General features: G+C 47.4%; 2 protein-coding genes and 1 pseudogene across 3 annotated transcripts; 2 read left to right on the forward strand and 1 right to left on the reverse strand.

The window, feature by feature from the left end:
• The first annotated feature begins 270 nt into the window (after positions 1-270).
• LOC128585725 (glutathione S-transferase Mu 1) lies at positions 271-5,808 on the forward strand. The gene is made up of 8 exons (XM_053590923.1): positions 271-429; positions 670-745; positions 1,170-1,234; positions 1,526-1,607; positions 1,716-1,816; positions 2,972-3,067; positions 3,153-3,263; positions 5,331-5,808. The coding sequence occupies exons 1-8, from the start codon at positions 394-396 to the stop codon at positions 5,418-5,420; spliced, it is 657 nt and encodes a 218-aa protein (XP_053446898.1). The 5' UTR covers positions 271-393; the 3' UTR covers positions 5,421-5,808.
• Positions 5,618-9,646, reverse strand: LOC128585726 (enhancer of rudimentary homolog; annotated as a pseudogene). Its single transcript, XR_008380096.1, has one exon. The product of XR_008380096.1 is annotated as an enhancer of rudimentary homolog (transcript).
• Positions 9,647-9,774: 128 nt separating this feature from the next.
• Positions 9,775-15,137, forward strand: LOC128585723 (glutathione S-transferase Mu 5). The gene is made up of 8 exons (XM_053590922.1): positions 9,775-9,929; positions 10,169-10,244; positions 10,665-10,729; positions 11,021-11,102; positions 11,211-11,311; positions 12,374-12,469; positions 12,556-12,666; positions 14,652-15,137. The coding sequence occupies exons 1-8, from the start codon at positions 9,894-9,896 to the stop codon at positions 14,742-14,744; spliced, it is 660 nt and encodes a 219-aa protein (XP_053446897.1). The 5' UTR covers positions 9,775-9,893; the 3' UTR covers positions 14,745-15,137.
• Positions 15,138-25,198: the final 10,061 nt, after the last annotated feature.

A 25,198-nucleotide genomic window follows, 5' to 3' on the forward strand; every position in this document is an offset into this window, starting at 1 on the left:
CCCACAGCCAAAAGGCTGAGCGACGCCAGGAGGGGAGGAGAAAGAAGAGCTTTCCTGTTTAGGATCTGGCTTCTTTCCCAAGTGCACTGTCAATGCCCTGTCACCTAGCAGAGGCCTGGATGCGGGCGGGGCTGGGAAGCAGCCTAGCCTGACCCAGGCCTTTGGGTGCTGGGCGCCCAGACTTTGCTCCTGGAACGCCCCTGCTTCGAGGCGGCAATGCATCCGACCATTTGCAGCCAGAGGGGCGGGGAGACAGCGCCCGCCTCCAAGAGGGCGGGGTGGAGCCTCCCAGAGCCAGACGGCAGGTAGGTCCTGCGGATCACCATCGTGAATCTCGAATTCAAAGCTCTGTTCCACCGAGGCCTGTCCACCGAGCCCACGGCACCCTGCACCATGCCGATGATACTAGGTTACTGGGACATCCGTGGGGTGAGCGAGGGTCCGCCTGGTTGGTGGCACCGGGGCGCGGCGGCCGGGAAGAGTTGAGCACCTGGTGGTCTGGGGATGGTGGCTCCCCAGGGCGTAGGAACCGCTGTCCGTCCCTCTCTCGAGGGCCTGCGCATGCCCGTGGGGTACTGCTGAGTGTGGGTGTACCGTGGGGGCTCGCGTGGCGCCCGTAAGGCCATGAATCGGGGACCCTCCATCTCTGACCTGGGCCATCTCTCCCAGCTGGCTCACGCCATCCGCCTGCTCCTGGAATACACAGACTCCAGCTATGAGGAGAAGATTTACACCATGGGGGACGGTATGGCAACCTCTAGTCCGGACCTTGGTCCAAGCATGCTGAGTTGACACCAGGCAGCCCAGGCCACGGCCACCTGTGCTCCCTGTGCACCTGCTGGAGCTGCAGCCTGGCCTTCCCTAAAGCCCTCTGTGGGGACAGTCAGGTCTTCTGTCAGGACGCTGGGAGGGGATTGCTGGGCCCTGGTGTAGGTGGTTAGCTGGGTTGTCCCTTAGAATTTGTCCCTGGAAGCCTTAGTGGTACAGAGTCCAGAGCCCTTACAAGCATTCTGCATTCCCCATCCCCCACCCTTGGAATGGGGTACTGAGTGGTCAGATCCTAGATTCACCTGTCTGAGGGGGTTTTGCCTCTGATTACTTGAGAGGGTCCCCCAAAAGGAGAGTTGGACTCTGGGGAAGTTTGTTTTCACTCATCTTCTCCACCACAGCTCCTGACTATGACAGAAGCCAGTGGCTGAAGGAAAAATTCAAGCTGGGCCTGGATTTTCCCAATGTAGGTGCAGAGGAAGGGAGGGTTTGGGGGAAGGCGAAGGTGTCCCTATGTCCCCAGGTGAAACCTGGGTTTCAGACCAGGTGCGTTGTCCTCCATTACTCTCATCCCTGGTCACTCCTCGGCCTTTCCATGATGTCCTGTTTCCAGGGCACTCATGCCTTTGACAGTATTCTGACATAGGGCCTGTGGTGGGCAGGCACAGAGAGTGCCAGGTGTCACGCTGTCCCTGCTTAAGGGAAGGGATGCTGGGGAGCCTGGTGTCCCACGTGACCTCCCTGGTCGCCCATGCAGCTGCCGTACTTGATTGATGGGGCTCACAAGATCACCCAGAGCAATGCCATCCTGCGCTACATTGCCCGCAAACATAACATGTGTAAGTGGGGCTGGCTGCAGGCTGGGGTGGGGCAGTGGCCATCCCCCTCCCCCTCTGGTTTGTCCTGGGTGAAATGCTGAGGAAGCATTTCTGTTGTGTGGGTGCCAGGTGGAGAGACAGAAGAGGAGAAGATTCGTGTGGACATTTTGGAAAACCAGACTGTGGACACCCGCATGCATCTGGGCATGATCTGCTACAGCCCTGAATTTGTGAGTCTCCTCTACCCTTGGATGAGGCAGAGTTTGTTTGTTTCTTTTGGTGTCATAGCTCACAGCAACCTTAGACCTTTGGCCTCAAGCAATTCTCTTGCCTCAGCCTCCTGAGTAGCTGGAACTACAGGTGCCAGCCACAATGCCCAGCTAATTTTAGACAGGGGTCTTGCTCTTGCTCGGGCTGGTCTTGAACCTGTGACCTCAGGCAATCCACCCACTTCAGCCTCCCAGAGTGCTAGGATTTCAGGTGTGAGCCACTGTGCCCAGCCCTGAGGCAGAGTTTGGATCAGGAGCCAGGGCTCTTACATTCGCATCTCTCCTGGATCTGTTTTCCATTATTGCCACTTATTCTCCAAGCTATTTCCTATACTGCCAAAGCCCCCAAACCATGTCAAATAGAACCACTTATTCCAGTTTCCACCAATTTTTGCATGGAGTCCTGACTCCCTGGGTTGGAAATTCAGTTTCTAGACAGTACTGTTTACTTTCAGAATCCCCTCCATCCCTGACCTCTGCGCTCTGCTGTGGGTCTTCTCTCCCATGTGGTTCACCCATCCACCTGCTTCTGGATCACACAGACTCAAACTATGACGAATACAAGTTCACGATGGGGGCAAGTCATGGCACCCTCATATTCAGTTCTTGACATGTTCAGGGATCACTGCATTTCCTACTAGGAAGCTCAGGGTCACCTGAGGGACCTTGTACCTCCCTTTTCTTCTTCCCAATCTGAAATTTTCCTCATCTTTCAAAAACTACTGAACTGTCCATTGCATTCTTCTGCTACCCCACTAAGTAGAACTTTCGACTTCTTTCCCTGAGCTCTTTTTATTCTTTGTCACTCTGACTCACATCTCAGTGTAGATCCCACCAGCTACTCAGGGGAGTGACCCACAGGAGGCTTGTTTGGAGATTGGATTCAGGGACAGTCTCAATCCTTTCTGCCTTCTCATCATCTTGGATAGGGTCTGGTACCTAGAATGAGCCTAATTAATGCTGATGTGTTAATAGAAGCCTGGGCAGTGATTTCCCTTGTGGGGAAGATGGCTGCTCACCTGTGGCCAGCAGGGGCTACGCACAGGTGTGGGAAGTCTTGCCTCTGTGTATGGAGTGCTGGTGTCTGAGAGTGTTGACAGCTGTTCTGTGCCCCAGGAGAAACTGAAGCCCCAGTACTTGGAGGGCCTTCCTGAAAAGATGAAGTTCTACTCAGAGTTCCTGGGGACACGGCCATGGTTTGCAGGGAACAAGGTACAGGGGCAGGCAATGGGGAATGAGAGTTGTCATACTTCCTGCATCCCAGAGCTCCAGCCCCCTCACCCTTGGCCTTCTGCAGATCACCTTTGTGGATTTTCTTGCTTACGATGTTTTTGAGAGGAATCAAATGTTTGAGCCCAAGTGCCTGGATGCATTCCCTAACCTGAAGGACTTCATGGCCCGTTTTGAGGTGATGCTCCCCATCCTCCTCCTCTTTCATATCCCTTTCCCCCCCTTCCTTTTCGTACTTTCTTCTTTCTTATGCTAAAACAAAGAATAACTAGCATTTATTGATCACTGGCCTTAGGCCAAGATATATGGCCACCATCTTATATCTCTTGTGTCAAATTTAATCTTTAGAACATATGCAGAAGGTTGATAGACTTGTCCACTTCCACTTTACAGATCAGGAAACTGTGAGTGAGGGTAAGCACTTGCTCAAGGTCCCGAGCAAGTGCAAGGCTGTGCGGTGGCTCTCTGTCAGCCCCTGGGATGGGCAGCAGTCCAGGCTCTCCTGTTTTTGTCCCCAAGGGAAGAGTCTCAGGCCCTTGTCTACCCTGGGTTTCATAGCCAGGGACACCATGGGAGAGGCAGAAATTTTCAGGAGTATATATGTGGCTCCCCTTAGTCGACAAGGTCAGAATGTCCTAAAGACACAGACAGTGTTTATACCCTATCTCCCCAATACTTAGCACCAATTGAATATCTATCATGAGAACTACTGAGATCCCAGAGTTGTGGTGGGGGGCTAATTTGAGTGCACATGTGGGTGTCATGTTGCAGGAGTTTATCTTGATGTGTTCTGTGATGGAGCAGGTCCTCTTCCTCCTTTTCATCCTCTCCCTCTTCCTCCTGGTTTCCCAGGTGTCTATCTGTGAGATGGGGTAGAACACTTATTTTAACTCATTCTCTGACACTCTCCTCTGTGTGCAAAGCTGTTTCAGTCATAGAGGTATTTGCAAAGATAACCCCAGGAACAGGAGCTGTGAGTTACAGGCCTACTGTAAAATTCCCTACTGTTAGGGCATTTTAGGCTTACACACCTCTGAGAAACCGCAGTAGAACCTGGATTTGGAAGCAGAAACTGTACCTCAGTTCGTGGCTAATCACCTATCATCCTTTGTCAAATTATTTGAGAGCAACAAATTCTACTTTAGGACAGATCTAGGGATCAAGTCCATCAGGTCATTCACTGTGTTTTCCTTTCCCCTCCATTCAAGAGAGCTGCTGTCTCAGCTGGTTCTCATCAGCTCTGGTTCTGGTCCAGGCTGAGTAGCCTTGGGGATTATGCAAGAGTTAGTGGGAGGGGAGGGAAGGGGAGAAGGAGAGCTCAGGGCTCCAGCCTGTGGCCTGCCTGCCCAGACCGTTGGGTACACGGAGTCCTAATCTCCTTGAACCTTTAGAAATTATCTGGGCACTTCGTCCTGGTAGAATTGTGCACAGCGCACCTGAGTGCCATCAGGCCTGGTCAGGGGTAGCAGGGCTGTAGGAGAGGAAGGTTGGGGCACAGTGAGATTGGACTCAGATACCAGGTGGAGAGTTGTAGCATTTCTGCTTACGAGGAATGATTCAGCCTGGCCCGGCCTTCCTTTTGCTGGCCCACGGCCCTTCTCCACTTTCATTTGGTTTTGCTGAGTCACTGGGTGAGATCTGGGCTCCCTTGCAGGCTGCACTGGCCTGTTCTGAGCCCCTTTGTACTGCTGGAGGTCCCTCCCCTGTGTGCAAACCCAGGCAAGCCGAGATCCTCCCTGTGACAAAGGAGAGTGTTTGTGCAGACAGGGAGTGACAGGACCTCCTCTGGGAGAGTGGGAGGAGGGGAATTTGGCAGAAAGCCCAGAGCTGCAAAGGGGAAGAGGCAGGCTGTGTTCAGGGTTGTCCCATGTAGTAGCTGTGTTCAGGTGAGGAAGTTGCCAAACCTCTGTGTACCTTCTGGGGAATGGTGATAGTAGAACTGATCTTGCAGGGTAGTTGCCAGATTTCCTGAGCATACATTGCAGTAGGTAGGGGATTTTACAGCATGGAGCTATGTCTCTATCAGTGGTAGCTCTTATTTAGGTACCGATGCCATTAGTTACAGGAGTCTGGAAGAGTGTAGGTAGCAGAACCAGGACCCTAGGAGACCAGGTGATGCTCTTGCACTTGAGCCCACGAGCGAAGGCTGTGGTGGGGGCCCTGCAGTGCTGTACCTGTCGTGGGGCTGCTGCAGCCATCATGGGCAGCAGACCCTGAGCTCTGGCTTCATTTTCCCCCCTCTCAGGGCCTGAAGAAGATCTCTGCCTACATGAAGTCCAGCCGCTACCGCCCAAAGCCTCTGTACACAAAGATGGCCGTCTGGGGCAACAAGTAGGGCCTTGTCAGGCCAGTAGATGGCAGTGAGGAGCCTGTCCTCAGCCTGCAGCCTCGGGCCCTGGAGAACAGTGGCCTCTGCACCTCATTTCAACCTTCTCCTTCCTCTACCCCACTTCATTCCTTTCTCATCTCCAATACCTCACTGGTGCTCTCACTTCCCAAGTCCTGTCCCATCCAGGTCACTTGAATCTCAGCTCTCCACTTTCCTCCAGCAGTGTCCCCTCCCACCTTTACCCTTCCCTGCACTAAAGCCCACCTGATGTCCTTCTGGTCAGTGTTGTCCCATCAGGGCATGGGGTCAGCAGTGCCTGGTGTGCAGGCCCTGCTTTCCAGTGTGGTCCCAGCACTAGGCCTTCCTGATCCCCAGTAAAGCCTCCTCCGCCTTGGCTCAGTGTCTTGTCTTATTTCTTGCTGGCTACCAGACTGTCCAACCATCACTGCTACTTCCAAGGGGCTGACTGGAGACCCGGACAGTGGCTGGGATCACAGGCATTCTGGAGGGTGAAGGAAGGTGCTTGAGAGTTTTTGCTTTGGTTTCTGCGGGCCTTAGAGCAGGACTCTCTAGGAGGCTCTCGATGGAAAGGACATCTCTTTCTGAGCCCTGCGTCTTGTTCATTCACCCAGCATTGCTGAGTGCTTTTGTAGTTATGCACAGCCATGTGTCTCAGTGAATAGAATGGAAACCAGTTCAGAGGTCACATTATATGCCCTACGCCTAACTTGACCCCATATATTTTGACTGTCCTACACAGTATTCTTTTAGAAAAATTAGAACTTGTCTGCATTTTGCAGTCTTGAAAGAACACGTGTATATCCGGGTCTGGCAAAATTGGGATTGAATTTCTGTGTGGCACAGCTGGCTCTGATCCCTTGCTTTGGACCATTTTGCAGCCTTCCTCATCCCTCCTGCTCTCCACTGCTTTGTGCAGACCCATTTCATTCATTGGGATGATCCTTTTGGCTGCTGTGGACTCTGCTTTTGAGGGCCCACTGGTCTAGTCCTTCCCGTCCTGCAGAATCCCACCCTCCCGAAGGAGCCCTGGGCCCCATTTTCCCAGCTCTCCAGAGTTCTGGCCTGAGCATGGACTTCTTTCTGTTGCCCTCAACTTCTCTTCCTCTCCACTGCCTCTCAGGGTATGAACACAGAAAAAGATGTCCCAGGGCGGCGCCTGTGGCTCAAGGAGTAGGGTGCCGGTCCCATATGCCGGAGGTGGTGGGTTCAAACCCAGCCCTGGCCAAAAACCAAAAAAAAAAAGAAAAAGATGTCCCATATCTCCTCTCCCTGTGGTTCCCACCTGACTTCTAGTCCTAGGCAGCCAATCTACAGTCTTCTTGGTTTGTCTTATTCATAGCACCTAGTCTATGGTAGGATTTCAACAACTGTTTTTGCAATAAAGAAATGACCAAATAGATAAATACTAATAAAATATAACTGTTCAATGGCTTTCAAAAGTATTATTCTCCTTGGTGTTAGCTTTCTTAAAAAATTATTTTCTCAATTGGATCTCTAAATTTTATCTTTCCCAGATTAACATGTATAAAACTCAGAATGACAAACTCTGAATGTGTAATTAGAATCCAACTATTCCTAGGGCCAGGCACGTGTATGTATGGACCTATTGCCTCCCTGCAAACCACAACATGTGCACTCACTTTGAGTGCAGAGGCTGTTTCCTGAGTCTGGATACATATGGGGCATCTGAGCTGGGAGTACTACCCAGGTCTGAATGAGCGGGAGTGCTTGCAACATGGATTGCATTTTGCCAGCCTCAGGGACATAGTCCCAAGTACCCCAATTTGGCAGAGGACCATTTGGCCTCTATGACCTGATAGGGATGTGATGAAGTATGCCTGTCACCCTCAAGTCCTACTCTACACTATCCTGGTGGTTTGAAACCTTATTCATATACTGGCTTCATCTCCTGCAATCTCTACAAAACGTTAAGTAATTTCTAAAACAAATATTACTTTTCTGTAGTGCAACAGCCTTGCCCTTAAACTTGTAAATCTCTTTCTTATTTAAGGTCTACTGATCTGTTTTTGCATATCATTAATTTTTTTTTTAGGTATCTTAATTTTAATAATCTTTTGATTCAGTGATGACATTTAATGGAATTGTTCTATAAATATTGAGCACATATCAATACTAATTCAACTTATTGACCACATATAAATACTAATTTTGTTTTATGTAAACAAAAAGATATTATTGGCTACTGGTGGAGTGATGATAGCAGAATCAGGTAGTGTTATGTATTTGCTGACTGGAAGTACAATACATGTTGAAACCACAACATGGCCACATTCTCTACATTAACAGTAAGCTTATCTTGTACTTTATTGTGCTCTTCCCCTCACCCTTATACAAGTAGCTTCCATCAATAGTACGTATCTATATTCAATCTCAGAAGGGCATAAGAATATCATACCTCCCAGAAAGAGTATTCCAACAAAGCAAAGGAACTAACCTGGCTGCCGCCGCAGACAAGCTACATCACCAGAAAGCCTTTCACAGTGTTTGCGTCAACAGCAGGTACAAACAGGAGGTACAATTAAGGTTCACTCAAATGCTAGAAAAGTGAGGAAAAAGCATATTAGCTTTACATCAACCACAGCAAAATGTGTTCAGCACATACATAAACTTTCTTCACGTTCTTTGTGTGGCATCCTGCTGGTTCAAACTGATAAAGCTTTGCAAGAAAATTCAATGTTAGGAGACAAGAAAAATCACTCGGGGAGAAAATATAACTAAACAACATTTATTTGTCACTAAGACTTTATCTTGACATAACTGTTAACCACATCCCCACCCCATCCTGAAGACAGGTTAGTACAGTGAATGTTATAAAGCAGGTATGAACAGTCTGAAGGATTGGAACCAATATCAGCTGACAAAGAACAACTTTATCTAAATCATCATAAAAATGTTTAAGTAAAAAAACAAAACCAAAACAAAACAAACAAAAAAAAACCAGAAAAAGAAAAAAAGGGTAGGGGCAATGGGGGTTTCAGATTGAATAAGAGCCTCACATTTCATCTAATATCTTCAATCTTGGCTAGAGTGTAACAAAATGGAAACAGGATTACTATAATACAAAACTTCCACTACAGCACGCTGTACACACCTGTGTTCCAAGCCCACCCCCACCCCCCTGTTGTTTCCAATTTAATTATTTCCCGGCCTGTTGGGCCTGCCGACGAAGGAGCACGTAGATCTTCTCTTTAATCCAGTCTTTGTTATAAGGCTGGTATGTCTGGGTATCAGCTCGGTAAACCAGACAGCTGAGGTCTGCCAGGTCATCGATAAAATCAAAGAACTGACTGATATCATATGTAATAGAGGGACTGTTGGGATTCATTCTCTTCAGATGTTCTTCATACATTTTACAAACACCTTCCATGCACTCATTCACAGATTCATAGTCAGCGTAAGTTCTGCCTTCTGGTCTCTTAGTAGGCTATACCAGCAAAATGGTGTGAGACATGGCGCCAAACTCTTCGCTGCAGCTCCAATCCACACCACCGCCGCTACACGAGCTTAGCCGCCTCATTAATGTCTTGTAATATCCTTTAAGTGAAGCAAAATCAACGAGAGGCCAATTTACTGCACATCTCTTAGTTTTGAAATAGCCTCTGCCTTTAACGAAGAAAGTTGGCAGGTAGGACATTGTGCAGGCTGTACCACAGACCACCGTGTGACTTCAGGGTCATTTGAGCTATCCTTGCATACCACAGACCACACGTGGGTCAGAGCCAGGGTTAGGGCTAGAACTTGTGGACCTGGAAAGGTGAGGATCTTTTCACCCTGCCCGTGGTCCTGTGGGGGAGTTTCCTGGCCCCACTCTGGCCATATCCTCCAGCCTCCCCCAGCAGGACAGAAATATGGCCTCTCTGAGGATATGTTCTTCCACTCTCCCTCTCTGACCACTGTACTCCTGGTCACTGTCCTCATCAGTGTAAGGTTCACTTAACTGCCTGGCAGAACATTTCTGGGTGGGGAGAGGACTGTGGGAGACCCTCAGATACTCAGATCTATTTGCAGGGTCTCATTTTTGAATATAGATCCATTAATTGTGCCAAAATAGCAATTGGGTAGTTTTCATTTCTTAGTCTTCAGTGTCTTCGTCCGCTGGGCGCCCAGAATTTGCTCCCGGAACCCTGGTACTTGGAGGAGCAAAGCAACTCCAAGATGCGGCAGCTGATCCAACTCCTCCCAGCCCGTGGGTTCCGGAAACAGGCCCCGCCTCTGGGGGGGCGGGTCGCCGCGAGGGGCAGGCAGCAGACAAGCCCGGCTGCTGGGGGGGCGGGTCGCCGGGAGCAGCAGGCTGCAGACAGGCCAGGCTTCTGGGGGGGCGGGTCGCCGCGAGGGGCAGGCCGCAGTGAGGCCCCGCCTTGCGCCGTTATAAACCTCGGTGAAGTCCCAGTCCAGCTGAGCTGAGGTTTGTCCCCTGAGTCCACAGCTTCCTGCACCATGCCGATGATACTGGGTTACTGGGACATCCGCGGGGTGAGCGAGGGTCCGCCTGGGCGGTGGCACCGGGGCACAGCGGCCGGGAAGAGTTGAGCACCTGGGGTTCTGGGGATGGTGGCTCTTAAGGGTACTGGAGCCGCTGCCCCTCCCTCTCACGAGGGCCTGCACGTGCACGTCCGGACGAGGGCGGGGAGGTGTAGGATGGAGGCTCACGTGGCGCGTGTAAAGTCACGAATCGGGGACCCTCCAACTCTGACCTGGGCCATCTCTCCCAGCTGGCTCACGCCATCCGCCTGCTCCTGGAATACACAGACTCCAGCTATGAGGAGAAGATTTACACCATGGGGGACGGTATGGCAACCTCTAGTCCGGACCTCGGTCCAAGTGTGCTGAGTTGACACCAGGCAGCCCAGGCCACGGCCACCTGTGCTCCCTGTGCACCTGCTGGAGCTGCAGCCTGGCCTTCCCTAAAGCCCTCTGTGGGGACAGTCAGGTCTTCTGTCAGGACGCTGGGAGGGGATTGCTGGGCCCTGGTGTAGGTGGTTAGCTGGGTTGTCCCTTAGAATTTGTCCGTGGAAGCCTTAGTGGTACAGAGTCCAGAGCCCTCACAAGCATTCTGCAGCCTACCCCTCACCTTTGTAATGTGGGAGAAAGTGGTTCAGATTCTAGATTCACCTGTCTGAGGGATTTTGCTCTGACTCCCTGGGAGGGTCTCCTGGAAGGAGAGTTGGACCTGGGGAGGTTTGTTTTCACTCATCTTCTCCACCACAGCTCCTGACTATGACAGAAGCCAGTGGCTGAAGGAAAAATTCAAGCTGGGCCTGGATTTTCCCAATGTAGGTGCAGAGGAAGGGAGGGTTTGGGGGAAGGTGAAGGTGTCCGTATGTCCCCAGGTGAAACCGGGGTTTCAGACCAGGTGTGTTGTCCTCCATTACTCTCATCCCTGGTCACTCCTCGGCCTTTCCATGATGTCCTGTTTCCAGGTCACTCATGCCTTTGACAGTATTCTTACGTAGGGCCTGCCATGGGCAGGCACAGTGAGTGCCAGGTGTCACACTGCCCCTGCTTAAGGGAAGGGATGCTGGGGAGCCTGGTGTCCCACGTGACCTCCCTGGTCGCCCATGCAGCTGCCGTACTTGATTGATGGGGCTCACAAGATCACCCAGAGCAATGCCATCCTGCGCTACATTGCCCGCAAGCACAAGCTGTGTGAGTGGAGCTGGCTGCAGGCTGGGGTGGGGCAGTGGCCATCCTCCTCCCCCTCTGGTTTGCCCTGGGTGAAATGCTGAGGAAGCATTTCTGTTGTGTGGGTGCCAGGTGGAGAGACAGAAGAGGAGAAGATTCGTGTGGACATTTTGGAAAACCAGACTATGGACACCCGCATGCAACTGGTCAGAGTCTGCTACAGCCCTGACTTTGTGAGTCTTCTCTACTGTCTGGGTGAGGCAGAGTTTGGATCAGGAGCCAGGGCTCTTACATTCCCATCTCTCCTGGATCTGTTTTCCATTATTGCTACTTATTCTCCAAGCTATTTCCTATACTACCAGAGCCCCCAAACCATGTCAGATAGCACCGTTTATTCAGTTTCCACCAATCTTAGCATGGAGTACCGACTGCCTGAGTTGGAAATTCAGTTTCTAGGTAGTATTGTTTACTTTCAGAATCCCCTCCATCCCTGAGCTCTGCTGTGGGCCTTCCCTCCCACGGGCTTCACCCCATCCACCTGCTTCTGGATCACACAGACTCAAACTAAGAGGAATACAAGTACACGATGGGGGCAAGTCATGGCACCCTCATTTTCAGATTTCTGTTCCAACTGTCTCTCAAGTGATGTCTTGACATGCTCAGGGATCACTGCGTTTTCTTTCTTTCTTTTTTTTTTTTTGCAGTTTTTGGCCAGAGCTGGGTTTGAACCACCAACTATGGGGTATATGAGGCCGGCACTCTACTCCTTTGAACCACAGGCGCCGCCCACTGCATTTTCTTAATAGGAAGCTCAGGGTCACCCTAGGGACCTTGTACCTCCCTCTTCTTCTTCTCAATCTGAAATTTTCCTCCTCTTTCAACAGCTACTGAACTGTCTATTGCATTCTTCTGCTACCCCACTAGGTAGAACTTTCAACTTCTTTCCCTGAGCTCTTTTCATTCTTTACTGTTGTCATTCTGACTCATATCTCAGAGTAGAGTCTACCAGGTACTCAGGGGACTGACCCAGAGGAGCTAGTTTAGAGATCAGTGGTGACAGATTCATGCACTAGTGTCTTAATCCTTTCTGCTTTCCCATCACTTCAGACATGGTCTGCTACCCAGTAGGAGCCTAATCAATGCTGATGTATTAATGGAAGCCTGAGCACTAGCCCACTTCCAGTTGTGAGGCTGCTCACCTGTGGCCAGCAGGGGCCACACACATCCCTGGGGAGTTCTGCTTCTGTGCCTGGGTGCTGGTGTCTGAGAGTGCTGACAGCTGTTGTCTGCCTCAGGAGAAACTGAAGCCGGACTACTTGAGGGAAATCCCTGAAAAGATGAAGCTTTACTCAGAGTTCCTGGGGACACGTCCATGGTTTGCGGGGGACAAGGTAAAGGGGCAGGCAATGGGGAATGAGAGTTGTCATACTTCCTGCATCCCAGAGCTTCCAGCCCCCTCATCCTTGGCCTTCTGCAGATCACCTTTGTGGATTTCCTTGCTTATGATGTCCTTGACCTGCACCGTGTATTTGAGCCCAAGTGCCTGGATGCGTTCCCTAACCTGAAGGACTTCATGGCCCGTTTTGAGGTGATGCTCCCCATTCTCTTCCTCTTCTTCGATAGGATTTATTCCTTTCCCTTCCTTTGTGATATTTTCCTAGTCCTGGAGCTAAAGAAAGTATAACTAGTATTTATTGAATTCTGGCCTCACTCCTGGACCTGTGCTCAGCATGTTATTAAATACTTGTATAGTGTCAAATTTGAACATTATAACATTCCCACAAGGTCAATAGAATTATCACTTCCATTTTACAGATAAGGAAACTGGGAGTGAGAGGGTAAGTCTTTGGCTCAAGGTCCCAGAGCCAGCAGAGGCTGTGTGGGCTCCCTGTTAGCCTCTGGCCTCCATGGGCAGCAGTCGGGCCTCTCCCCTTTTTATGTCAAAGGGAAAAGGGACACTATGGGAGAGGCAGAACATTTCAGGAGTGTGCATGTGACTGGCATTTGTAGGGGTGACACAGGTAGGACTGAGGTCCAGTACCCAAGACACAGACAATATTCATACCTCATGTCCAGAAAGCTTTGCTGCCATTGGATTCTCACCTGGAGAGGACTGAGATGCCACCAGCGCCGTAGTCGGTGCTGGATTTGAGTGCATATGGGGGTGCTCCTGTTGAGGGAGTTTATCTTGAAGTGTCCTCATCCCTCCAGTATCCCAAGTGTGCTCTATCTGAGGGTAGTGTAGTGTCATTGTTTTAACCTGTACTCACTGCTGTTGTCTGTACAAGACAGGGTGCCAGGCTCAGTGGAGAAGCACAGATGACACCACTTCCATCTGGAAGTGAGTGCAGGGGGAGCTGCTGGTACACCTGGCTGTGAGGTACAAGTGCTACCAGCTGGGCCCGCCTTAGGGTGAATCATTGGTCACATATAGTCAACTTGTTTGAGAGCAACAAATCCTACTATAGGACAGATTTGGGGAGTGAGGCATTAGTCCATCAGGTCATTCAATGTTTTCCTTTCCCCTCCACTCAAGAGAGCTGCTGTCTCAGCTGGTTCTTATCAGCTCTGGTTCTGGCCAGGCTGAGTGGTCTTGGGGATTATGCAAGAGTTAGTGGGAGGAGAGAGGAGGGGAGAACAGCTGAGGGCTGCAGCCTGTGGCCTGCCCAAGCCTGGCCCTTTGGGTACACGGAGCCCTGGATCTCCTTGAACTTTTAGAAATTATCTGGCCACTTTGTCCCGGTAGAATCGTGCACAGCGCACCTGAGTGCCATCTGGCCTGGTTGGCCGTAGCAGGACTGTAGGTGAGGTAGGTTGGGGCACAGTGAGATTTGACTCAGGTACCAGGTGGAGAGGTATGGCGTTGCTGCTTATGGGGAATGATTCAGCCTGGCCCAGCCTTCCTTTTGCTGGCCCATGGCCCTTCTCCACTTTCATTCGGTTTTGCTGAGTCACTGGGTGAGATCTGGGCTCCCTTGCAGGCTGCACTGGCCTGTTCTGAGCCCCTTTGTACTGCTGGAGGTCCCTCCCCTGTGTGCAAACCCAGGCAAACTGAGATCCTCCTTGTGACAAAGGAGAGTGTTTGTGCAGACAAGGAGTGACAGGACCTCCTCTGGGAGAGTGGGAGGAGGGGAATTTGGCAGAAAGCCCAGAGCTGCAAAGGGGAAGAGGCAGGCTGTGTTCAGGGTTGTCCCATGTAGTAGCTGTGTTCAGGTGAGGAAGTTGCCAAACCTCTGTGTACCTTCTGGGGAATTGTGATAGTAGAACTGATCTTGCAGGGTAGTTGCCAGATTTCCTGAGCATACATTGTAGTAGGTAGGGGATTTTACAGCACAGAGCTATGTCTCTATCAGTGGTAGCTCTTATTTAGGTACTGATGCCATTAGTTACAGGAGTCTGGAAGAGTGTAGGTAGCAGAACCAGGACCCTAGGAGACCGGGTGATGCTCTTGCACTTGAGCCCACGAGTGAAGGCTGTGGTGGGGGCCCTGCAGTGCTGTGCCTGCCATGGGGCTGCTGCAGCCATCATGGACAGCAGACCCTGAGCTCTGGCCTTATTTTCCCTCCCTCTCAGGGCCTGAAGAAGATCTCTGCCTACATGAAGTGTGCTCCCTATCTCCAAGGCCCCTTGTTTGGAAGGATGGCAGTGTGGGTCGGCAAAAGATAGGGTTCTGTGATCCCAGGAGATGGGCAATGGAGCCAGCATTGTGCCTGCTGCCTGAGGTCCTGGAGAATAGCCAGATTCCCTTCACTGCCTGGCACTAGCCTTATTGTTCCCTTAGGTTTCTTTCTACTCTTTTCTCCTCCTCAAGGCCTTATTGGCACCCTTTTTTCTAATCTGACCTCCCCTCATGCAGGCTTCACCTCCACTCCTTCCTCAAAGTCTCCTTTATAACATCACCTGTCCCTGTTCTAATGCCAACCTGACCATAGGTGCTTGTCTGTGCCTTTAGAAGCCAGAACGGACCCCAATTTTTCCAGCACTGCCCTGAAAGACCTGGATTTCCTAGCTCCCCAGCTAGGTCTTGGTCTGATGCCTAATAAAACCTGACAACACTTATGTGTCTTCTCGTATTCCCCTCACCTCCCTGGATGTGGGACTGACTGGGCTGGAGTTATGGGTTGTGTTCTTTTGTGTTATGTTGTCCATAGCAAGGGCTGGGTGGACCCAGATGTGTGTGTGTGGAGGGATGTGGATGGTGAGGCAAGTTCATAATGTTCTCTGGTCATTTCTATCTTTTATCCACATCCCTCTGTCCTGACTGTGGATTTTTTACTGAAGGGCACTCCGTCTGTGCCTGGCCTCCTCATTCACTCAGCATTATGGAATGCTCCTGTAGATCATGTGTAATAGAACTGTGTGTTGTGTGGTTCAGAGAGGAACTCGGCTTGTGGGTTGGGGGCTGAGCAGTCCCAAGGTAGAATATCTTCTCTCACCCTCTCCCGAAAGCTTTCCCTGATCTAGATATCCATCCTCACGACGTCTCTCAATAAAATATATTTCACGGTGTTATAATTGTTATTGTACTTGGTTTTCATTCCAACTCAATCACAAATTTATCAAACAGAAAATCCATCTTATTGGACTCTTTAATCTCTGATACCTATCAGAGTGCTTGACATACAGTAAATCTTCCAGAAGTTTGGAAATTTGAAAGAATTCTAAGAATAGAGAGACTATAGACTCTGCCAATGTCTATAGTCATCATTTGGATTTAGAACTCTGGATATAGTTATATTAACCAGAGAAGATGCAGCATAACATTCCAAGATTTTATGGGTCTTGGAAATGAGTAAGTAGCTCTCACTAACTTAAGCATTTAATAGGTGCTAGCCATCCTTTGAATAAGTACCTGAGATGGGAAAGCCCAGTTTGCTGGGCCACAGTATAGCGCTGTGTGTGTGGTCAGAAGGTGATGTGGGCATTAGATATTGCCACCCCCAAAGGAGCATGACTCTTGGTTAATGTCTGATGAGCAGGTTCCTCAAACAGAGCAGTCCTGAGACTTAGCCCAGAGCGGGAAGAAGATTTGGCAGAGAGTCATGTTGGGCTTTTTTTTTTTTTTTTTTTTTTAATTTTTTTGGCCAGGGCTGGGTCTGAACCTGCCATCTCCGGCATATGGGACCGGGCTTTTGTTCAGATGATCACAGCCTGCAGCTACACTTCCTGCAGTTAAATAGGCTGAATGTTAAAGGGCATTAAGAAGTCTATGACTAAACAGATAAACTTAGTAATGTCAGTAGATGAATGGATAAATACAAGTGCTGTAAATACATACAATAGTATTCAGCCTTCAGAAAGGAAAACATTGACTTCTACACATGGATGAATCTTGAGGACATTATGCAAAATGAAATAAGCCAGTCACAAAAAGACAAAACTTTATGATTCCATTTGTGGGGTAGTTAGAATAGTCAAAATCATCTAGACAAAAAGTAGAAGGCTGGTTGTCAGGGGATAAGGGCATGGGGAGTTGTGTTCCATAAGAGAGAGTTCCAGTTTTACCAGATGAAAAGAGATATGGAGATCAATGATGATTATGGTTGCACAATGTTATTTATACATTTAATATCACTGATTTGTTAAAATGGTTTATTTTGCTAAGTGTATTTTACTACAATAAAGAAATAAAAAGCAAAGCAGAACAAAAAAAAGCAGGTGGCTATAGTTTCCTAATTCTGATCTAGAGGTTCAAATTAAAAAGGCATCATTATAGAAACTATTACATTTGAAATTTAAAAAGTGATTGATTATCAAAACACCCCCCCCCCCAGTTAACTCAATCCTTAAAAAAGAAGGCAGACGCAACAAAGTGGCAAATGGAAGCAATTTTCTAAACATTTTGGAAAGAATTATAACAGATAAAAGCACATATTTTGAAGTCTTGAGATGGAAGTAGAATAACCTGTGTTATTAGCTGTCTGAGGCAACAAGAAAAGATGATTTGATGTGGCTAGGAATACTAGCAGAATCCTGAGACTCGAGATTCTTGGTGTCTCATAACAGTGCTCACGCACCATTCAGTGTCCCTCTTCCCTTTCTAGAGTGGGGAAACGAGACACTCTGACAACACAGCTGCCTGTGTTGTTAATTACAACTTTCATGTCTTATATTCCTCCATTACCATTGTTTTAGTAGAGAAAGATTAAGCTAGAAGAGAGCCCAAGCTACCAGCTTATAGAACATAGTTTATTCTTCTCTAGTGCAACAGTCCCATGGAGAAGAGCCAGGTTGTTGGGGGACTCCCTGCTCCATGAAGTTATTCAGGGACTCAGGCTCCTTCCATCCTGTGGCTTTGCCACCTCCCCAGGGTGCCCTGTTATCTCCTTGGTTGAAGCTAATACCATGGGTGTAGAAGGAAAAGAGAGAAAAAGCCAAAACCATGGAAGCATCTTTTCATTATGCAAGTGGAACAGAAGTTGCATGCATCACAATCATTCACATTCCATTGGTGAAATTCAGTTGCGTGGCTCTACCTCAGCCACCAGGGTCGACTGGTATTTCAATGGAACAATGGATTTGGTAGCCCTCTACAATCTCTCCCATGTTGAGAAAAGTAGGGACAAAGGGTAATCAAACTCAAATTCAAGAGAAACCTTGGGTGTAAGCTAGTGATTTAAAGCAGGTGGGACAGAGGCAAAAGTAGTAAAAACAAGATCTTTATCTTCAGCTAGACCTGAGGGGAGTGGCATATCATTTAGTGTTTCTCATTCCTAAAACAGGAAAAGAATTTATAAAAGGTATCAGGTGACTCACTGAATCCCTGGGAGGGCCAGGGAGTTGATTTTGGAAGCACAACCTATTCTCTGCTCCAGCTCCTTGTTGGTCCTCCCAGAACTCCCTGAACGTGATCTTCTGTCAGGGCTTCAAGGACTTATGCCTGAACTATCTCACTTTTAAGAACAAAGCATTCCATTTTTCTGTGTTGTTTTCCAGCCAAAACATGGAGGAACTTTTACAATTTTCTTGAGGGCATTAAGTGTTTATTACAGAAAGCAAACTGTTCTTTTCCAATTCTTAGAATGAAAAAAATCAGTGCAGAATTTTGAGTGCCTATTTTGTATGGCGTTCTATGCAAGCAGTAAATATTAAAAAAAATTGCACAAGATGCATTCCTTTATAGTTATGTGGCAGAGACCGATATCTAAATGAGCAGTTAGAATTCAGTGCATTGAGTGCTGATCAAGGAAAACATTGCATTCTGTGGGAAGACAAATTTAAAATAAATGCATTTAACTTAGCCTGGGAAAGGATGAGGAACATGGGTCAGAATAAACAAAATCTCAGTGGTTTAATACATGTTTATTTCTTCCTTATTCTTCTTGTCTGATGTAGTCAACGGGGGCCCTAATTTTTGTGGTCTGTGGGAGACCTGGACTGCTGGAGGCTTCAGCATGGTGCCTGTGTGGAGCCAGAACAGCAGTTGAAGGGGATGTGGTGGCCTGCACACTGGCTCTTAAAGCTTCTGCTTTTCTGAAAGCTACTCAATTTTTATTGACCAAAGCAAACATGAGGCCACATTTAAGTTCAAGAGGGTCATAAAGTGAAAGAACCAAGCTAACTCAGTTTTGTTAAAACTAATTCCATTTTTTTTTTTTTTTTTTTTTGGTCTTGGCAATTATTTTATGGCTACAATACAAAAAGCATAGGCAAAAAAAAAAAGTCAAAGTCAGAATTAGATAAATGAAACTACAAGAAACTAAAATGCTTCTACACAGCAAGTGAATTCATCAACATAGTGAACAGGCACCTTAAGAAATGAGATAAAGTATTTGCAAATGATTTATATGATAAGGGGTTAATACACAAAAGATATAAGGAATTCCTCCAACTTAATACCAAAAAGGTTAATAACATAGTTTAAAAATGGGATAAAGAATAGATATTTCTCCATAGAATTACAAATGGCCAATAGGTTTGTGAAAAGAAGCTCAGCATCACGAAGCAGGGAAATACAAATCAAGATCACAATGATATGCAGCTTCACATTTGTTAGAATGCACAAGATGAAAAAAGACAAATGTCAGCAAGGATGTGGCAAAGTTGCAATCTTTGCAGTGTGGATGGGAATGTAAAATGCTATGGCCTCTGTGGGAAATTGTATGAAAGTTCCTTAAACTATTAAAAATAGAACTGTTGGGGAGGCGGAGCAAGATGGCGGCCCAGCAACAGCCTCCTTGCATCTGGGCACCGTGAGTCTGGGGAGATAGGACTCCAGGCATCTCTGGCTGGTGGGATCTGCCCATCATCACCCCTGTAAACTGTTTTGGTGTCCTTGGAGGTGACACTCAGTTGAACTGCCTTGGGGACAGCCCGAGAGGGAGTGCGGAGAACCCTGGCCATTGTCCAGGGCCCCAGCCTGAGCCGCTGAGCCAGACGGAGCCAACAGTGCTTGGCTATGGGTCACAGGGAGCCACTGTGTGCCATCTGCCCCAGCAAGCTCCGCCCTCAGGGTCACCAAAACTAATTCCATTTTGTCTCACAGCCTTCACTGACCCCACTTTGCCCCACAGCCTTCAATTTGCAGCTGCATAGCAAAGGTGATAGGCAACCTGCTTCCTCCCCACCCCCGGCTCCAGTATGTCTGCCCCAAGCCATAACGGCACTCACCCCCGACCCCAGTAGTAGTAAATCCTTCCCCCAGGCTAATTAGCCCAGATCAAACATTGACAACAAACATTGTCCAGTTCCCTAAGCCCCTATCCCCTCTCCCTTTTTCCTTTCTGTATCCTTACAACTGCTCTTCCCTCTGGTCGGGGCTTCTCTGCTCTCCTGCTGCCTCAGGAACAGAGAAGCCCAAGCCCGAGCTTGTGAATAAACTACCTCTTGCTTTTGCATCGGACTTGATCTTCAGATGATTTATGAGGGATACCCAGCGACCTGGGCACAACAAAAGCTTTGCCCAAAGGAAATGAATCAGAAATCTTTGGTGACCATCAGCATAGGAGTTATTAGATGTGACTTCTAAGCTTAGATTAGAAGATGAAGGAGCATTAGACAGGCCAAGGGGCTGGGGAAAAAACAAGAGGGTGCAGCAAGTATAAATGTGTGAAAATATAAGAGACACGGTGCCTTTGGACAATTATGAAGTTATGTAACACTGATACATAGAAATGCTGACTTAATTCTCATAACAACCTTGTGAGGGAGGCAGCCTTCTTTTTTTGGCAGCTTTTGACTGGGACTGGGTTTGAACCCACCAGCTCCAGTATATGGGGCCAGCGCCCTACTCCTTGAGCCACAGGCACTGCCCAAGTCAGGCTTTTTTTTATTAGACAAGACACTAAGTGCAGGAGGCCACTTTGCCAGTGGCAGAGGTGGAATCTGAACACAGGTGGCTTGACTCCAGAGTCCATGCTCCTGAGATAATTCACGAAGGTTGGACATAGTGCTCCAGGGCTGGGGGAGAGCACAAGCCAAAAGATGTAGCTAGAAAAGGAAGAGATAATGAAGGTAACCCTAAGAAGATAGTTTTTTTCCTGAGGCATCAGAAGCCCTTAAATGTATTTAAACAGAGGAGTGACATGAACAAATTTGCACATCCGAAAAATCACTGGCTAAATTTAAATTCCTCCCCTTCCCCTCACTGATCATCTGAACTCTCTAAGTCCCTCTTTATCACTAGTATTCATTTGTGCCACCGGTCCTGCAGCTGAGGGATAAATGCTGGGGAATTTCAGTAAAAGTCTCAGTGTTCTTCTAAGCTCTACTTAAGCTGGCTTTATTATTATTATTATTTTGAGACAGAGTCTTACTTTATTGTCCTGGATGGAGTGCTGTGGTGTCATAGATCACAACAATTTCAAACTCTTGGGCTCAAGCCACCCTCTTTTCTAAGCCTCCCCAGTAGCTGAGATTATAGGCACCCATCACAGTGCCTGGCTATTTTTAGAGACAGGGTCTCACTCTTCTTGCTCAAGCTGGTCTTGAACTCCTGAGCTCAAGCAATCCACCTGCCTCGGCCTCCCAGAGTGCTAGGATTACAGGCGTGAGCCACTGCGCCAGGCCTTCTTAAGCTGGCTTTAGAGGTAGATTCGTGTGCATACACATCAGAATCCCTTTCTCCACACATTGCGTCAGTGAAGCAACTCTACAACAATTTTTCTTTGATCATATAAGCTACAGTAGAACCACCATAGTTGGCCACCTCCCTACATTAACCACCTACTTAAGTGGACTTAATTTTCATAGACTGGACATGCACCACGTGTACGTATTGGTAAGGTAGGTCTCGTTCCTTATGTTGGCCACCTCCATATGTTGACCAGTTTGTTATAGTCCCTTAGGTCCCTTTTACAGAGGTTCTACTGTATTTTATTCTGAACTGGAAATGTTTTAACCCAGTTGCTCAACCTTTAGCAGTAAGTACAAATGAGTTTTCCTAGTACTTTGGGGGAATGTTCCACCAAAAAAAAAAAAAAAAATTCCGTGAGACAAGTTCTCGTTCTATTGCTCAGGTTGGAGTGCAGTGGCACCATCATCTCTCACTACAACCTCAAACTCCTGTGCTTAAGGGATCACCCAGATCATTTAAAAAATTATTTTTGTAGAGATAGAGTCTCACTGTATTGCCCAGGCTGGTCTCAAACTCCTGACCTCAAGTGATCCTCCCACATCGGCTTCCCAAAGTGCTAGGATTACAGGTGTGAGCCACCACGCCTGGCTGCTCCTTCAAATTTAATGCACCTAATACAAGTTTTTTTTTTTTTTTTTAAGCTCTTACTAATATTACTTGTATAAACTCATCACTACTGTGCCTCTGTGCCTGTGGGATGATAGGATGTCTTCCTCCACCCCTCAACTGCCCCTTGCTTGAAGGCAGCTGTTGTGACAATGTGCTTTTCTTGGTTCACGTAAAAATCAGGAGTCAGGGGCTGATTGAGGCCTGGGCAACCATCTGTCTTGTGGAGAGGATCTGCTTTTCTCAGTGGCCTTCTTCACTTTCTGGGCCCGTAAGGTTTCAGGTTTCAGATAACTGTTTATTATGACAGGCATAATAATTAGAAAAAATCAGAATTAAAGATTTGTCCGTAGTCTATCTGGAATCACAGGAAATACCTTTCACCTGCAAACTTGTACTTTTTAAACTTCTCCCTCAGTTGCTGATTCCCTATCGTGTTGCTCTCTCGTGTCACGCCTTTCCCAGGATTCTTTCCTCAGATCCTGCAGTTTCCTGTTCCCTTGCCTTCCCCCCTGAGGTGAACAAACCCTGAAGTGGCCCCTGTGCTCCTACCTCCTCAAGCACTCATGTCTTTGTGCAATCCCCCTTGGGTGACTTCTAACAGAGTATGACAAGGTGATGGGGTGTCACTGCTACTGGTTACATTACATAGGACTGTAGTGTCCCTTTTTCCAGGAGATCCTTTTCTGGCTTTGGTGAAACAGGTGGCCATATTGGGGAGCCCCTTTTGCAAGGAACTGAAAGAGGCTTCAGCAATAACTAGCAAGAAACTGAGGCCCTTGGTCCAACAGGGTACAAGGAACTGATTTAATCAACAATACACAAATTTGGAAGTAAATATTTTCCCTGAGCCTTGAGAAGAGATTGTAGCCCTGGCTGACACAATGATGAGACCCTAAACAGTTGAGCTCTCCTGGCCCCTGGAACTGTGAGATAATAAATATATGTTTTAGGCTGCTAAATTCATACTAATATTTATTGCTGGGTAGCAGTAGACAGATTTCTATTCATATCTTCTTTCTGGTCCCAGAGGCATTCTCAATTTCTCTGCCCTCCCTAAATTCACAAGGCTTTCCCTTAGGGCATGCTACTCCCTCACACTGTGGACTTTCATGTCAATCGTTATCATATTGAAGAGAAACTCTTGGGCTTTACACATTTTCTGACCAAAGGCTGCCTGTACCCAAGATATTGGCCTGAACAACTAACTACTGTTTGCAGGGGTGGCAAAAGGCCACAGTGGAATCGTCTGCTTGGCATCTTCTGCCTGTACTAACCCTCCTGATATCACTGGGTCTCCCTGCCATTCAGGCCCTCTGTCCCTCACTAGAAAGATCACGGGCTTCTGGGTCATAGGGAACAGTAATCTGGCCTGCAGGTCTCTCTTACGCTAGAGCAGTGGTTCTCAACCTTCCTAATGCTGCGATGTATTTTCATTGTTACAAAGAGGTCACAACCACTGGGTTGAGAACTGCTGGGCTAGAGACTAAAGACTTTGCACTGTGAACGGACAGTACTGCTCTACAGGAGTTAGTGTCTCTTAAATTTGCTTTGTTTTCTTAAAAGTAGTTTCTATTATACAAGTAAAGCATCAATACATTCTCCTAGTTAAAAATAAAACCTCAGCTTTATCGCAGAAGTACCCTTTCACTTCCACCCTAGAGCCTGAGATTTTTTCCCATTTGCCCAAAGTAAGCCTGTTATCAGTTTGTGTGTCTCTTTCCTATGCATTTACATACATGAATGTATCTGAAGAAAATGCCTCGTGGTTTCCCTTTTTAAATCATAAAGGTTATTAGCCGGGCGTTGTGGCGGGCGCCTGTAGTCCCAGCTACTCAGGAGGCTGAGGCAAGAGAATCGCTTAAGCCCAGGAGTTGGAGGTTGCTGTGAGCTGTGTGACGCCACGGCACTCTACCGAGGGCCATAAAGTGAGACTCTGTCTCTACAAAAAAAAAAAAAAAAAAAAAAAAAAAATCATAAAGGTTATAATACTGTACATACTAATCTGCAAATTTTAAAATTCACAATGTCTTGGGAATCTTTGTTACTTCATGCAGTTCAGTCTCATTCTTCAACTGCCACATGTATTCCACAGTACTGATGGGCATTTACATGGTTTCTACTTATTTCTCGTTACAAATGATGCCACAGCCAAGTTCAGTGGCTCATGCCTGTAATCCTAGCACTCTGGGAGGCCAAGACAGGCAGATTGCTTGAGCTCAGGAGTTAGAACCACCAGCCTGAGCAAGAGTGAGACCCTATTTCTACTAAAAATAGGAAAACTGCCCAGGCATTGTGGCAGGTGCCTGCAGTCTCAGCTGTTAGGGGAGCCTGAGGCAAGAGGATCGCCTGAGCCCAACAGTTTGAGGTTGGTGTGAGGGTATGATAACATGGCACTCAAGCCAGGGTGAAAGAGGAAGATTGTCTCAAAAAAAAAAAAAAAAAAAAACCACACACAACCCCCCCCTGAATGATGCCACTATGAACATCTTAGTATGTGCCTCTTTAGGGACTGGACTGAGTTTTTATAGGATGGAATCGTTGGGTCATAGGATATGATCTGAATGTTTAAGATATTGATAAATTGTTCTCCAAAGTAGCTATACTATTTTACATGTTCACCAGGAGGAAATATATATTACTTTCCCAAGGCTTGCCAAAACTCTGAAAATATTTTTCATTGGATAGGTGGAAATATGGTCTCTTGCTGTTGTACTTTGTAGTTACTTGGATTATAGTAAACATTTTTTGGCCATGAATATTTCTGTTTTGTAAATTGTTCATAGATTTTGTCCATTTTTAAAAACTTAGCTGTTAATGATTTATAATTCTTTATATAATCTTTACATTGGCCTTGTTTCACTTGTAATTTATTTGTACCTTATCATAAACATTCTTACATTTTCATCAATACTTCAATAGCTTTGTGTTTAATATTGGACCTTAAATTCCAGATTAACTTTAGTGAATGGTATAAAGTACGGCTCTATTATTTTTTTATTTTTTATTTTTTTGTAGAGACAGAGTCTCACTCTATGGCCCTTGGTAGAGTGCCATGGCCTCACACAGCTCACAGCAACCTCCAACTCCTGGCCTCAAGCGATTCTCTTGCCTCAGCCTCCCGAGTAGCTGGGACTACAGGCGCCCGCCACAACGCCCGGCTATTCGGCTCTATTATTTTTAATTAGTAAACAATTGTCCCAACTCTGCTGGCTAGCTCAGCAGTTTGAAATATTGCCTTATCAAACTAAATTCCCATATATGCATGGGTTTGTACTACACAGTTTTACTTGGTACCTTCACCAGGTCTTCATAGGTGGTCCAGTCACATTTGAAACACTTGCTCTCTTCAACTGTGCAATCTTTATTTCTAGCACCTCCTTTCAAGACTTGGGCATGAACCTCTAGCCCTTGAACTCAGTTGGGGAGTAGGAGGATG

Source organism: Nycticebus coucang, chromosome 5 (assembly GCF_027406575.1).
Source record: "Nycticebus coucang isolate mNycCou1 chromosome 5, mNycCou1.pri, whole genome shotgun sequence".
Lineage (NCBI taxonomy): Eukaryota > Metazoa > Chordata > Mammalia > Primates > Lorisidae > Nycticebus > Nycticebus coucang.

Bases quoted from the DNA above. Each gene is read 5' to 3' on its own strand.
- LOC128585725 (XM_053590923.1), top strand. From the start codon at position 394: ATGCCGATGATACTAGGTTACTGGGACATCCGTGGG. The intron at 1,608-1,715 runs GTAAGTGGGGCT...TGTGGGTGCCAG, and splicing joins TGCCCGCAAACATAACATGT to GTGGAGAGACAGAAGAGGAG. The intron at 1,817-2,971 runs GTGAGTCTCCTC...TCTGTGCCCCAG, and splicing joins TCTGCTACAGCCCTGAATTT to GAGAAACTGAAGCCCCAGTA.
- LOC128585723 (XM_053590922.1), top strand. From the start codon at position 9,894: ATGCCGATGATACTGGGTTACTGGGACATCCGCGGG. The intron at 11,103-11,210 runs GTGAGTGGAGCT...TGTGGGTGCCAG, and splicing joins TGCCCGCAAGCACAAGCTGT to GTGGAGAGACAGAAGAGGAG. The intron at 12,667-14,651 runs GTGATGCTCCCC...CCTCCCTCTCAG, and splicing joins ACTTCATGGCCCGTTTTGAG to GGCCTGAAGAAGATCTCTGC.